The following is a 13476-nucleotide window of genomic DNA, read 5'->3' as shown; positions in this document are numbered from 1 at the left end:
TTGCCCTGAAACCCTTCCTTCACCATTTACCCTCTATATTCTGGAGAATCTCCAGAAAAATTACACTGATGAAAAAGTAATCTTGCCTGATTATCTGATGGCTAGACAATAATACTCCTCCCCTATGCCTTAATATTTGAAGATATGCTCATTAGCAGGGATTTCTGAAATAAAGCAACCCAGCTACCTACTTTTTGTTTTCTTTGTCGTGTTCATGCACAGAAACTTCCTACTTGCCAGGAGACTTTTGTCCCTAATTTTGCAAAAGAATGAATATCCATATATATATATATACATATATATTATATATATATATATATATATATATATATATATTTCCCTCAAATATTCTGCCTTATGAATTCTGATGAGAACAGACTACTTTTAAAGTATTAAATAAGGAGTTCCCGTCGTGGCGCAGTGGTTAACGAATCCGACTAGGAACCATGAGGTTGCGGGTTCAGTCCCTGCCCTTGTTCAGTGGGTTAACGATCCGGTGTTGCCGTGAGCTGTGGTGTAGGTTGCAGACACGGCTAGATCCGCGTTCTGTGGCTCTGGTGTAGGCCGGTGGCTACAGCTCCGTTTCAACCCCTAGCCTGGGAACCTCCATATGCCGCGGGAGCGGCCCAAGAAATAGCAACAACAACAACAACAACAACAACAACAAAACAAAAAAAAAAAAGTATTAAATAAGACAAATCTGAATGCACTTGTAACAACCGCTGACCACAAGAAATGGGCCACAGTACATGTTTTGTTTCCTTCTTATGATGATTTGTTGATCTCGTGTGTAACTCCAAATAACTTAATTTCAGAGAAGCAACTCTCAACCCCAGGATGGTAATAAATAAGTTACCTATTGCTTACGTACATAGTAAGCATTGCTGATTTCCTACCCAAGACCTGGAGGGAAGTAGGAGCTAAAGATGAGTGTCTAGCAATCTTTCTTCCCTCTAATTGCTGATTTTGGCAAAGGTCGTGGTTAACTCACTAGCCATCAGACTGACAGCATCTCAGACCCACATGCAGGTCTATTTTAAGCTTCCTGGCTGGCACCACTGAGACTCTACTGGATCATCTCCATGTTGTCACAGCTAACCTCCAATATCCCCAAGAGTTTTATCATCTGCCCAGAAAAAGCCAATCTGGTTGAGCACTTGCTCATTTCCAGGTTTATCTCAGGGCAAGAAAATGACTAAGAGTTAAGGGTCTCATTCAGGAACCATCTTTGCATTTTTATATCACAAAAAGCATTGTGTATGCAAAATAGGTATTTTTGCACAGTGCTTTCTTTGAATCATATTAGTTTAGAAGTTCCTTCCTCTCTCCTTGCCCGTGCATCTCTACAACAATCCTGGGTTGTTTCAGTGCTACTTTTCTACACCTTCCAATGTCAATGTGTCAACAGGTGTTCTGGAGCTAAAACAGTCTGTGGGGTCAGAGCAGCAAACTCAAAGACTTGCCCTGGCCTTGGCCAGATGGCCAGGTGTAACAAACCGCACTTCTGAAGCAAGCCTATGTATTGGATGGCCAAGCAGAGCTCCATCTACAGACAGGAAGAAAGCCAGGCCAAAGGAGAAAATAAGGTAGAGATACTAAAGAATGTCCCCCAGGGGTACCAGCAGTTTGTTCCTCTGTAGAAGGACTGTGACTTTATTTAGAATATACATATCCCTCAACCACACAATTTTGCAGCTAGCGAACAAAACTTACACTCTAAATGAGTTTATTTCAAAGCCATTACTTTGGGGAGCCTTTATTCTGATTCCACAAATACCTCAGCATTGCCTTCAATTCTCACCACAAATTCTTTTGTCTATATTTAGTGGTAGCAAATACTATTTTTTTGGACAGCGGCTGTTATTTTCAGAAATAGGTCGTTCAGAACTCCAAACATGAGGGGACCAGTACTATTCTGGTATAAAAACCAAGGTGCTAGTAATAGTAAAATAAGTTGGAGTTTCCTGTGAAGGTCCAAAAACAATTTGAAAAATAATTTTAAAAGTGCTTTGAATAATGGCAGTATTGGTATGGAGTAAGGGTACATGCTACCAAGGTGATCTGAAGAGGTCACTGACATGGATATATGTATTATGGAGTCTCATGACTCTATTTTCACAATCATTAAGAAAAAGTTTACAGACAACACACGAGTCTAGTGTAAAGTTCATTTCTGAGCCCCAAGGCAGAAACTCTCAAAAATCCACTTACCTGGTCTCCATGTCTGCAAAGTAGGGGCTAAGAGGTAGTGACACTCCTCATGTAAATTACTTTAACCTGATATCCTAAGGTTCTCAGCCTCTCCAGTCTATTAATAACTTCTTAGTATCTAGCTGTGGGACTTACTCCATTTGAGGGTCTGAGTTTCCTATTCCCCAGGAGTCCTTTTATTTTTATTTTTCTTTTTTAGCCACATCTTTGGCATATGGAAGTTCCTAGGCCAGGGATCAAACCTGAGCAAGAGCTGCAACCTGTGCCACAGCTGTAGCAATGCCCGGATCCTTAACCCACTGTGCCAGGCAGGGATTGCACTGGTGCTTCTACAGCGACAAGCAGGATCATTAACCACTGCACTACAGCCAGAACTCCCCCCGCCCCCCAGTAGTCCTTAAATAAAACAAGCACTTGGACATATAAGTGTTAATAATAGCTAATACTTACATATATCCCTTAGTACCTGCTTGTACTTTCTTAGCATTATCTATATTTATATCAACTCACTTAATAAAACCCCTGTGATGTTAAAAAATTTTTAAATATTACTGTTTCTATTCCTATCTCACACATGAAAGAACTGAGCCATGAAGAGATTGCCCAAGACCATACAGTAAGCGGCTGCGCTTGGACTGGAACCCACGCAGCCTAGCTCCAGCTGGGCCTTACTTTGATATACTTTGCTCTTAGTTTTTCTATGAGACAAGAGAAAACCACATACATAAATCACTCAACAGAAAAATGGACAATGAAGAATACTTACAAGTTTATGGGAAGCTCATTTGAGAAGAAGAAAGGAGTGAAGTGAGGCAGATGGACACACGTAAAATGGATTGAAGGCCACATAAAATAGCCACAAGAATTCCACAGGCAGCCTGGGACTGGGCGAAAAGGTTAATCTATTTAGAAAATAGAGGAGGCAGCAGGAAAGTTATAAAAAAATCAACTCCTAGCACTGTTTTGTGTATAGACACAAAATTTTATAGAAATTTTTCCTTTATGACATAAAAAATAAGATAATGCAAATTCATAAAAATAAAACTCCACAATACTGTTAGCACGACAGTTTTTAATATCCAGCACACACCACTTTGTGACTTTATTGGCTTAAGCAGATATGCTTAATAAATCAAACTGTTTAACAGGAGGCCGGTTAAGTGCAAGGATCTGCCTGATATCATCTCCCAAGACGCTTTTAGAAGCCACTCTCAGTGAAGCAGTTCCCATAAAGAAGGGATTACGTGTAAACGGAAGCAAGTCAAGTAGCCCTTGATATGTCTTCCCTTTAACCACAGACTGCCAATGCCACCTGAAATCTAACCCCATCACACAGAAGTGGAAACTGAGTCTCATGAAGCAAAAATGACTTGGATGACGGTTCTGACACCAAGTCCAGGACTCTTCCTACTTTTGCAGTCTGCATTCTACCCTTCTCATAACTCTTCAAGGCAAAGGAGTGGACACCAAGTTCAAAGCCCTGCAGAAAACGTGAGCACACACCTACTCTACAGAGGAAATAATTCCTTCATCACAACTTCCTCCTGCAGTTTAGACCGGCTTCCTCTGCCTAGACTTTGAGAGTGTCCAGGAAATGACAGAACTTTACCCAAGTTAACGCTCCTAAAATCTGCAAAGTACCAAAAGAATAAGGCTACAGTTGTTCTCAGGTTATCATGTTTTATTACTCCAGGCTGAGACGACGATAGCGAATTAAGTTTCCCTTTGGGCAGGGAGCCGCCCCCGCAGTCTAATCCTACGAAGCCTCTGCCCACACGCAAAGCGCGGGTAAGGCTCGGCCAGTCCCCGCCGAGGTGCCAAGGATTCGCGGAAGCGGGCCCGGCGAGCTACAGCCCAGTAGCCAGGGCCCCGCTCCCGTGAGGATGCAAGGGCCAGCCCACGCGCTTCCTCCCTACGGGCTCTGCAGCCAACCCTGCAGCCGCCGCGCAGCCCCACCCTTCACCAGGCTGCCCGCGGGCGCAGTCACGTGAGGCGCGCCCGCAGAACCAATGGGCAGCTCGCGCGGAATGGAAGGGTTTGTCTGACCCCCATGACGTCACAAAGCTGGAGGGGAGCGTGCAGCTCTTCCGCCCCCACGCCCTCGGCAGCGGCCCCCTCTCCTCCTCCCCGCCCACTCGCCACTGCGCAGCCAATCGGAAGCCAGGAGGCGCTCCAGCCCGAACGTGCGGGCGGGGCAGGGTGGTGGCCCGGCGGGGCAGGGGTGCGGAGTGGGCCGCTCTGGGTCGAGGGGCCGTGCTCCCGGGAGTTGCGCCGGCTTGCGTGGAAGGAACGGCGGGAGGTGCCGCCGCTGCGGCCGCCTCCTTGTCGGGAAGAAGCGACTCCTCCCCTGCTGTGCCCGGTTGGTATTCCCTACTCCCGGCCCTGAGCCGTCCAGTCCGGAATCCTCTGCCCGCCCAAAGTTGTGAGGGGGCGGCCGATGCGCGTGGGGAGCGGCGGCTGCGGGCGTGAGGAGGGACGAGCCCCGAAGCCCCAGGTGCGCGCGAGGGCGTCGGGGCCGCCCCGGGGTCGGGGTGGGAGGCGGGCCCGCCGTACCCACTGTCAGCGCCTCGGGAGCCGTGGGGACCCGTGGGAGGGTGGGCTGCGGGGAGGTGCGGCGCAGGTGGCGCGGCGTCTCTGCGGGAGTGTCCCCACAGGCAGCCGCCGCGGGCCGACTCCCGGTTTTTAGAACTGAAGCCGGCGCGGCGTGGGCGAGCGGAGGATGCCGCGCGCCTGTGGGCTCTGCACTCGAGCTGGATGGACGGGCCGGTCCTGGGGCGCGCCTCCGCCGGCGTCTCGGCCCCCGCCGCCTCCGGCTGTAGCTCTGCCTCTCCCTCGGGGTGGGTTTGTTGGTTTGGTTTCCTTCTTCTCCCCACCCCTTTCTTCCTCCTTCATCCTCTTCCCCCCTCCTAGCCCCATTCACCGGGCTGGAGCGAAACCTCGCCCCTCCTCCGCTCCCGCCTTCCCTGCCGCCGCCTATTCTAATGAGCATCTCTGCCTTGCTTTCAATGGGCCGGTGCTGCTGTCGCTGCTGCTGCCCGCGCGGGTTGTGGATGTTGTCGGCTCCGTGTTGTGATGACAGGAGAATGTGTGTGTGTCCCGGGCCCAGACGAATTGGTAGGTATTCACTTAACTACCTGCGTTGGGTACCCAGGAAGGATGATGACTGATTTTGTGCGTGGATGGTTTTAGGTGGGTCAGCGTGGAATTAAGAGGTAAGGTAGATAGGAAAGGGGGAAAAGACATCCTGGACCAGGATAGCTTTGATGCCTTAGCGAGTGCAATTTTCAGGTAGGGACAAAGGAAACTAATCAAACAAGTGCTGGCTTGGGGCTTCGTGTCTTACGAAAGCATCCATGTAGAGATAACGGCAGCTGTGAAATAGCTAGACATTGCCCCAAAATGCTGAAAAATCATAGAGTCTTAATGCAGGGTGTTTAATGCAATCAGATTACATAAACTGGGGTTCTGACACATTTAATGATTAGTATAGCTTTTTTTTCCCCATTTACACCAAAAGCTTTGCAAAGCTAAAGATGCCTGGAGTCGGTGCATTGAATTCTCTAATTTCTTCTGGGAGTTTATTGATGAAGTGGAATCATTTCTTGGCACAAGCTCTGCTGAATGCATCAATAAGAATGGATGGGTCTCTTGCTGGGTTTGTTCGAAGCTTATATTTCCTTATTAGTCATTGGCAAAATTGGCAAAATCTTCCTATGCTATACCATATAGCATTTAAGGTGGCTAAGTCTGGATCATGGGATAGGAACTTTTCAGTGAAATTGTGGTCAGAAACAACTTGAAAATTTGACACGGCTTCAGTTTACCGCAACTGTACCATGCTGCCCTTCTTACTGCCTAATCAGGAGCCTTCTGCTTTGTTAATTTAGCTATATGTCAACAAAAGTTTTGATCTCATGAGGTTTTGTTGTTGAAGCATAGGATATTCAGAAGGATACTCAGAATTTTTGAATGCTCACTTACTGTTTATGAAAGCATTTGAAAATACTTTGACTTCTTTGGATAACTGTTCTGATGGAGCGAGTATATCATCTCTACTGGTGGTGATAGAATGTTCATTGATCACTGGGTAGGTAACTTCACTAAGAATTTGACTTTTGGAGGCACGTTGGGAGGCTCAGTCCATATGCTAAGCCCCTGAATAACTGAAAGAAAATTGATACAATTCACTCTCTGCTTTTTTGTTTTTAATCTTGAGAATTTATGTCTGAAGGGAAAATGTATGTTATTTGAGTGCTTGATGTTTGAATTTGTCTTATATAGAGCATCTACTGTATGAATCAGTTATTTTGCCACAAAAGTTCATTCATTTTGCAGTCAATTACAAAAGCAGGAGGATGGTCAAAACAAGGAAATTTAAGGAAAGTATGGGTTTCCTGGAAGACGTCATATAGCCAAATCCTGCTATTGTATCTATCTGTCAAGCCTCCCCTTCAAACACACACACACACTTAGTACTTTGATTCAATCTACCGGCCATGCAGAAACACACATATTTTTTTCCTCTGAGATTCTTAGGTTTTAAAGTAAGCATACCAGGAAATAAAAAAAATAATAATAAAACAAACATAAATGCAAACATATATAAAGTTACAGAGAGAATTTATTTTCATTATGATTGGTATCTGTTTGCATTTTTAATAATAAAAGTGATCTTTATGCAAAGTATGAAATGAGTTAATGTGCTTTTTCATACAAACCTGGCGAGAGATATGGTTCATGTCTGGAAGCCAGTGTCATGTGGCCCAGCATTTCAGCACATCTCCTGGCTCAGTCATGTACACTTAACCTTTGGATGACTTTCAGGTATTCAGTTTGAAGTGCTGTTATTTAAATGGTTAGTCTTAATAGATACCTGTTGTTCCGGAATTTCTATTTTTCATTAGTACCTTTCAGAATGCTTATTTAGTTATTGATCTTATTTCCAAAATTCTGATCATTACCTTCCGTTGCCTAATCTTGCCTTAAATTTTGTGAACAAATTCTTTCTTAAATAGTGCTGTTGAAGTAATCGTATTTTTTATCACTTGTCGAAGGGGTTCTGTGTGACTGGCTTATTCATTGCTTATTACAGAAGCAAACAAAAATCAGTCATTATTCAGTGTTTTTTCTGTTCCCCACCACCACATTCTACTTACCACTTTTCTAAATATTCTTAAAAGAGGGTGCGTGAAAATAATGGACTATATAGCTAACATGCTCTAATATTTGTGATGATTTCTCTTACTGTGTTGAGCCTTAGAAAGGAGTATTTGACATTAATACTCAGTTGGTTTTATTTCCTCATTCCTTTTTGTTTACTGCATTTGTTCCCTTATTTACAGTATTTCTAAAGCCAGTTTATTTATAAGCCAGATGAATGCTTTGAGGCAGTACCTCAGGAATTCAGGGAAAGTATATGTTATTGAGGATGAAGAGGGATTTTTTTTTGTATAAATTTCCTGCATTAATGATACACAGTCATTACATTTTCTAAATAAATGCCCAGCAAAGTATTTTCAGTGTCACATAGTAAGTGGTATGATTTTGGTGTATCATGATTATAACGCTATACATTTTTAATCGAAACCTTAGTCTACTGATGCACTATTTATTAACTCCAAAGGGCAAATAAGATACCTTTTTTTTTTTTCAATGTAAGACAAAATATTTTTCTAGGGTTGAATTCTACTTGGACTCCATAATAGACAAAAATCAGATTTCTGTAGCTTTCTCTTGTAAGCAGAAGAAAATACTAGCAAGTAACCTAAATTTGGAACTAAGGCCACTTACATTACTAGCAAAGTTTTAGAACTACTAGAATACTTTTTTTTTTTTTTAATCACGGAGGGTACAGTAAAATTAAACAATGAATAAATGAAAGTTGCATGTGGTTTCAAAGCCTTTTATAATGGAGCCCTGAAGTGGCCTCAGATAGCGTCTGCTCTGATGTGTTCACATACACCTTAGGAAAGTGAGGCTCTAGGAGGTGAGCCAACTTTTCCAGGATTATGTGGCAAGTAGATGGCAGACCTGTGTTCCTCCAAACTTGCCAAATTGGCACAGTGATCTAGAGAAGCATTGTTGCAAGACCATCTACTGGGATGCAGAGAGGGCATATTGGAACTTCTATTTTTATTCATTATGTAAAATTTTTCTCGTATATGTATAATAAACATCTTAGCATAGTAGTATGTATATAACTTACAGATAACGTGTGAATACACATGGAGTGGAGTTGCATCCTAACACTGTTTTGGTTAGCCACAGGTAATCAAATGCTAACAATTGATCACAGTCCTGAAAACAGGATCTTCAAAAATGGGAGAAGCCCCTGTGCAATATAGGAGATCCCTATTAAAAAAGGAGATCCTTTTTTAAAGCTACGGAGAAGGGTGATTGGCCAGGTAGACTGCCACTGCATAATGTTACATAACCTTCATTTCCTCCGCTCTCCCCAACCAGATCTGTTGTACATTCTGCACAGTATGTGTTACACAAAGAAATGCAAAGAAAAGAGAAAAGTAAAGCCAGACTGCAGTTCAGTCCTGGCTCCATAAGTGATTGGGAGGTTTGCTTAGCAGAATACATCCTATGGAAGTAGTCCATGTCCTGTGTGTAGAAGGTAGTGCCTCCTAGCACGGGGACTGTGTAGATTCACCTGCTAAATTTTTGTTATGAAAGCACAACTAGATTAAGTAGTCTGAATGTAACTTTTTTCTTTGTGCGTACCTGTGTAATTGCTGTCTAGGAACCCCAGTCAGAAGTTCCAGCCTGCCTGTCTTCTCTGATGCCATGCCAGCACCAGCTCAACTGTTTTTCCCTCTGATCCGTAACTGTGAACTGAGCAGAATCTATGGCACTGCGTGTTACTGCCACCACAAACATCTCTGCTGCTCACCCCCTTACATTCCTCAGAGTCGCCTGAGATACACGCCCCATCCGGCATATGCTACCTTCTACCGGCCAAAGGAGAGCTGGTGGCAGTACACGCAAGGAAGGAGATATGCGTCCACACCGCAGAAATTTTACCTCACACCTCCACAAGTCAATAGCATCCTCAAAGCTAATGAATACAGTTTCAAAGTACCAGAATTTGATGGCAAAAATGTCAGTTCTGTCCTTGGATTTGATAGCAATCAGCTGCCTGCGAATGCTCCCATCGAGGACCGGAGAAGTGCAGCAACCTGTTTGCAGACCAGAGGGATGCTTTTGGGGGTTTTTGATGGCCATGCAGGCTGTGCTTGCTCCCAGGCAGTCAGTGAAAGACTCTTTTATTATATTGCTGTCTCTTTGTTACCCCACGAGACTTTACTAGAGATCGAAAATGCAGTGGAGAGTGGTCGAGCACTGCTCCCCATTCTCCAGTGGCACAAGCATCCCAATGATTACTTCAGTAAGGAGGCGTCCAAATTATACTTCAACAGCTTGAGGACTTACTGGCAAGAGCTTATAGACCTCAATGCTGGGGAGTCAAGTGATATCGATGTTAAGGAGGCCTTGATTAATGCTTTCAAGAGGCTTGATAACGATATCTCCTTGGAGGCTCAAGTTGGTGATCCCAATTCTTTCCTCAACTATCTGGTGCTTCGAGTGGCGTTTTCTGGGGCCACAGCTTGTGTGGCCCATGTGGATGGCGTTGACCTTCACGTGGCCAATACTGGCGATAGCAGAGCCATGCTGGGTGTGCAGGAAGAGGACGGCTCTTGGTCAGCAGTCACTCTGTCTAATGACCACAATGCCCAGAATGAAAGAGAAGTGGAACGTCTGAAATTGGAGCACCCAAAGAATGAGGCCAAGAGTGTGGTGAAGCAAGATCGGTTGCTTGGCTTGCTGATGCCTTTTAGGGCTTTTGGAGACGTAAAGTTCAAGTGGAGCATTGACCTTCAAAAGAGAGTGATAGAATCTGGCCCAGACCAGTTGAATGACAACGAATATACCAAGTTTATTCCTCCTAACTATTACACGCCCCCTTATCTCACCGCTGAGCCAGAGGTAACTTACCACCGATTAAGGCCACAGGATAAGTTCCTGGTGTTGGCAACTGACGGGTTGTGGGAGACAATGCATAGGCAGGATGTGGTTAGGATTGTGGGTGAGTACCTGACGGGCATGCATCACCAACAGCCAATAGCTGTCGGTGGCTATAAGGTGACTTTGGGGCAGATGCATGGCCTTTTAACAGAAAGGAGAGCCAAGATGTCATCAGTCTTTGAGGATCAGAATGCAGCAACCCATCTTATCCGCCATGCTGTGGGCAACAACGAGTTTGGGGCTGTTGACCATGAGCGCCTCTCCAAAATGCTTAGCCTTCCTGAAGAGCTTGCTCGGATGTACAGAGATGACATCACAATCATTGTAGTTCAGTTCAATTCTCATGTAGTAGGGGCATATCAAAACCAGGAGTAGGGGGTGCGTCTTACCTGGGCAGTTCTCAAATGACACTGATTTAAAGGGCAGAGAGATTTTTAAAAGATGCCAATATAATAAACATTTCCAGTGGGTCATCTAAGCTTTTCCCCGTTTGATACTCTAGCGAGTCAAGTTAGTCCACAGTGACTTTGCAGCAGGGCAGCAGGGTCCTCAGAGTCTGGTTCTGCTTAGCTCAGACCTCACAGCACCTGCAGTTGAGGAACATTACTTCCTTTCTGCAGATGTCTTGTGACCCGGGCTTCTTTTATCAGTCCGAGAAGATCAGGATGACCTGGCAGAAAGGATCTGGAATAGGCCAAAAGCAAGGATCTTGCTGGGCATGTTCTCCTGGTAAAAGGAAAAAACATCACCTACATTCACACCTACAGATCCCTTTCATCACCAAGATTCCAGTGTACATGAGAATAGTTATTTATTGCATGATTTCCTAGATATACAATCTATGCATTATTCATATAAATATATTTTAACCTGAAGTAGTTTTCAAATCCAGTACTTTAAGCCATAAATGACCGAGAACCAAGCAATCTGAATTTGTATGTGTGATTATTTGACGGGAATGCTTCTTAAATGGAAAAACAAACACTGCTCCCTTCCCTACCCCTGCTTACCTAATGTAATTGAAACATTTTCTATTTTGCCACACACTTGAAGACAATAAAGGTTTTTAGTTTTATCCAGTCTTACTGATGTTAGGAAAAAAGGATTTCTTTTAAGTTTGTATTAATGAAAAGCTTTATTTAGTTTAAAAGAGGAAGATCCAGAATAAAGAGAAGAGACTGATGTCTTCAGTTATTGTCATCTAAAGCCCCCAGCACATCAGTCTCATCATGTAATTCCCCAAAGCTTGGCAGGCTCTAAGTGTATGGTGGGTAGACTGCTGCTGAGAAATCATACTTCTAATTTAGTAGTGGTAAGAATTCTCATCACTTTTGGAATTGTAAGGGTGACATACATAAAATATATTTAAATATATAGTTTGGGGGAAGTAAGGTTTAATTTTACCTTCAGGTGTGAGATGGAGAGGAAGTTTTTGTTTTTCCCCACTTAGATGTAGGTCAATTAAAATAATTGGTTTAAAAACTGCTAAATGCTTTATACATAATGTAGCTTATAAATAGGAATGTTAAGATATACATGTGAGAAATTTTTAAAGATAACTATTGTGCATGCCTGATGCTTAATGGAACACTTCGTAGCATCAAGTATTGTTTGCAGCAGTCTCCATAATTATATGCAGTCCCTTCCAATGCTGTATCAAAGTAAATGGAAAAAAAAATTCAAATTGGCTTTTTGGGAGCTTATTTGATATGCATCAAGTGGCGTTTTGTTCCTGTGTTTAATGGTGATCCATGTACAGCTGTGCATATATTTTCATCACTAATTCTAGCATCAGTATTAAAAGAATGGCTATGACTATATTTGATTTTTCACATAGATTTTAATACAAAACATGATCAGTTTCCCTGTGTTATTAGTCAAGGGGTGTTTAGGAGTCCTTTAGGATTTCTGTCAAATATTAACTGGATATTCAAGGATTTCCTCTGGACTGTGGACACTGAAGTGATGCAGAATTGGCTGCAAAAAATTTGTTCCAATTGAAAATAGACTCAGGAAGATCACAGCTCAGAACATCATATAATGTTTGTTTTCTGAGGCCTATTTTTTTTTTTTCTTTTTTTATCCCCTTTAGTCAGCTTGGAACTTTTTTCCCAGGCAGTATTCTGGAAGGGGAAAGCTATTGTACCATACATTTATTTATAAATGTTTTGACAGAGACTTCATCTTCTAATGAAATATATGTAGAATGCAGTAGCAATTAAAACTCATTTTCCGGCAGTATTTAAATTTCTCTTGAAGACCACTACTGAAGAGTTCCATGTTATACTTAAAACTTCATCTCTGTGTAGTGCAGTATGTATACCGTGGTCATGACCAAGACGGTAATTCTTATTATTACACAAGAAATTTGGTCTGCAGTCCAAAAGCCTGTCTACTCTCTGTAGAAATGAAAATGGAATGTGGAGTCGATAGTGTGGAAACCAGAATAATTGAATGTTAGAAATCTGAATGTACTGTCATCGAAAAGAAATTGTGAGTTTGTTGTAATTGGTTGTCACTGTGATGTGATATCTAGAATTAAAAATGTGTGAACTTTCATGGTATTTAGCCTTTCTTAAACTTTTTAAAATTTAAATTTTCTAACATATGTATCACTTCTATATTTAATCAATGGCTCATGGTATTTATAATATGCCCTTAACTAGTTAATGGAGTGGTGTTATGGTACACAGTACTTGGAGAAAAAAGCTGTCTTATGAAAGATGTATCTGTGTGAAGAAATGTGAAAAGTTTATATATAGAGAGAATGGTCAGAGAAATGCCCACAGTGAATTAAAGCTTCATATCTGCTTTCTGAATGACCTGTGTTGGTTTTTAATTAATTGTAAATCACTAGATGCTTTCTATAGTGGCAGATTATACTTAACTTTAGGATCTGCTAGATAAGATAGTACTTAGGAAAAAACAAGTAGAGTAAAATTTATATTCGATAACATATACCGATTTTAAATGTGTGGTTTGAGATTTGGTAACCATAACCCCAACAAAGATAAATAACTTTCCTATTGCTCCAGCAGAAAATTCCCTCATACCCCTTTCCAGTGACTCGCTCCCCACAGAACCATTGTTCTCACTTCTGTCACCATAGATTTTGTTGCTTGTTCTAGAAATTCATTCAAATGAAATCATGCAACATGTGCTCGTTTGTGTCTGATTTTTGTTCAGTGTTGTTGAGATTCATTTGTCATTGAATGTATTCCTAGCCTCTTACTA

At 42.6% G+C, this 13476-nt stretch overlaps 1 protein-coding gene across 6 annotated transcripts; it reads left to right on the top strand.

The window, feature by feature from the left end:
* PDP1 (pyruvate dehyrogenase phosphatase catalytic subunit 1) lies at nt 4357–13061 on the top strand. Of its 6 annotated transcripts, none has more exons than XM_005662967.3 (3): nt 4357–4570; nt 5291–5325; nt 8960–13061. In XM_005662967.3, exons 2-3 carry the CDS (start codon nt 5295–5297, stop codon nt 10615–10617), a joined length of 1689 nt encoding a protein of 562 aa, XP_005663024.1. In that variant the 5' UTR covers nt 4357–4570; nt 5291–5294; the 3' UTR covers nt 10618–13061. The 6 variants fall into 6 exon arrangements, with proteins under 6 accessions (XP_005663024.1, XP_005663026.1, XP_005663025.1 ...); XM_005662968.3 differs by having other exon boundaries at nt 4390–4705; XM_005662966.3 differs by lacking the exon at nt 4357–4570 and adding an exon at nt 4823–5048.

The sequence above is a fragment of the Sus scrofa genome, chromosome 4 (assembly GCF_000003025.6).
Source record: "Sus scrofa isolate TJ Tabasco breed Duroc chromosome 4, Sscrofa11.1, whole genome shotgun sequence".
NCBI classification, from domain to species: Eukaryota; Metazoa; Chordata; class Mammalia; order Artiodactyla; family Suidae; genus Sus; species Sus scrofa.
Note: the sequence above shows the minus strand (reverse complement) of the source record. Positions and strands in the feature narration are given on the sequence as shown.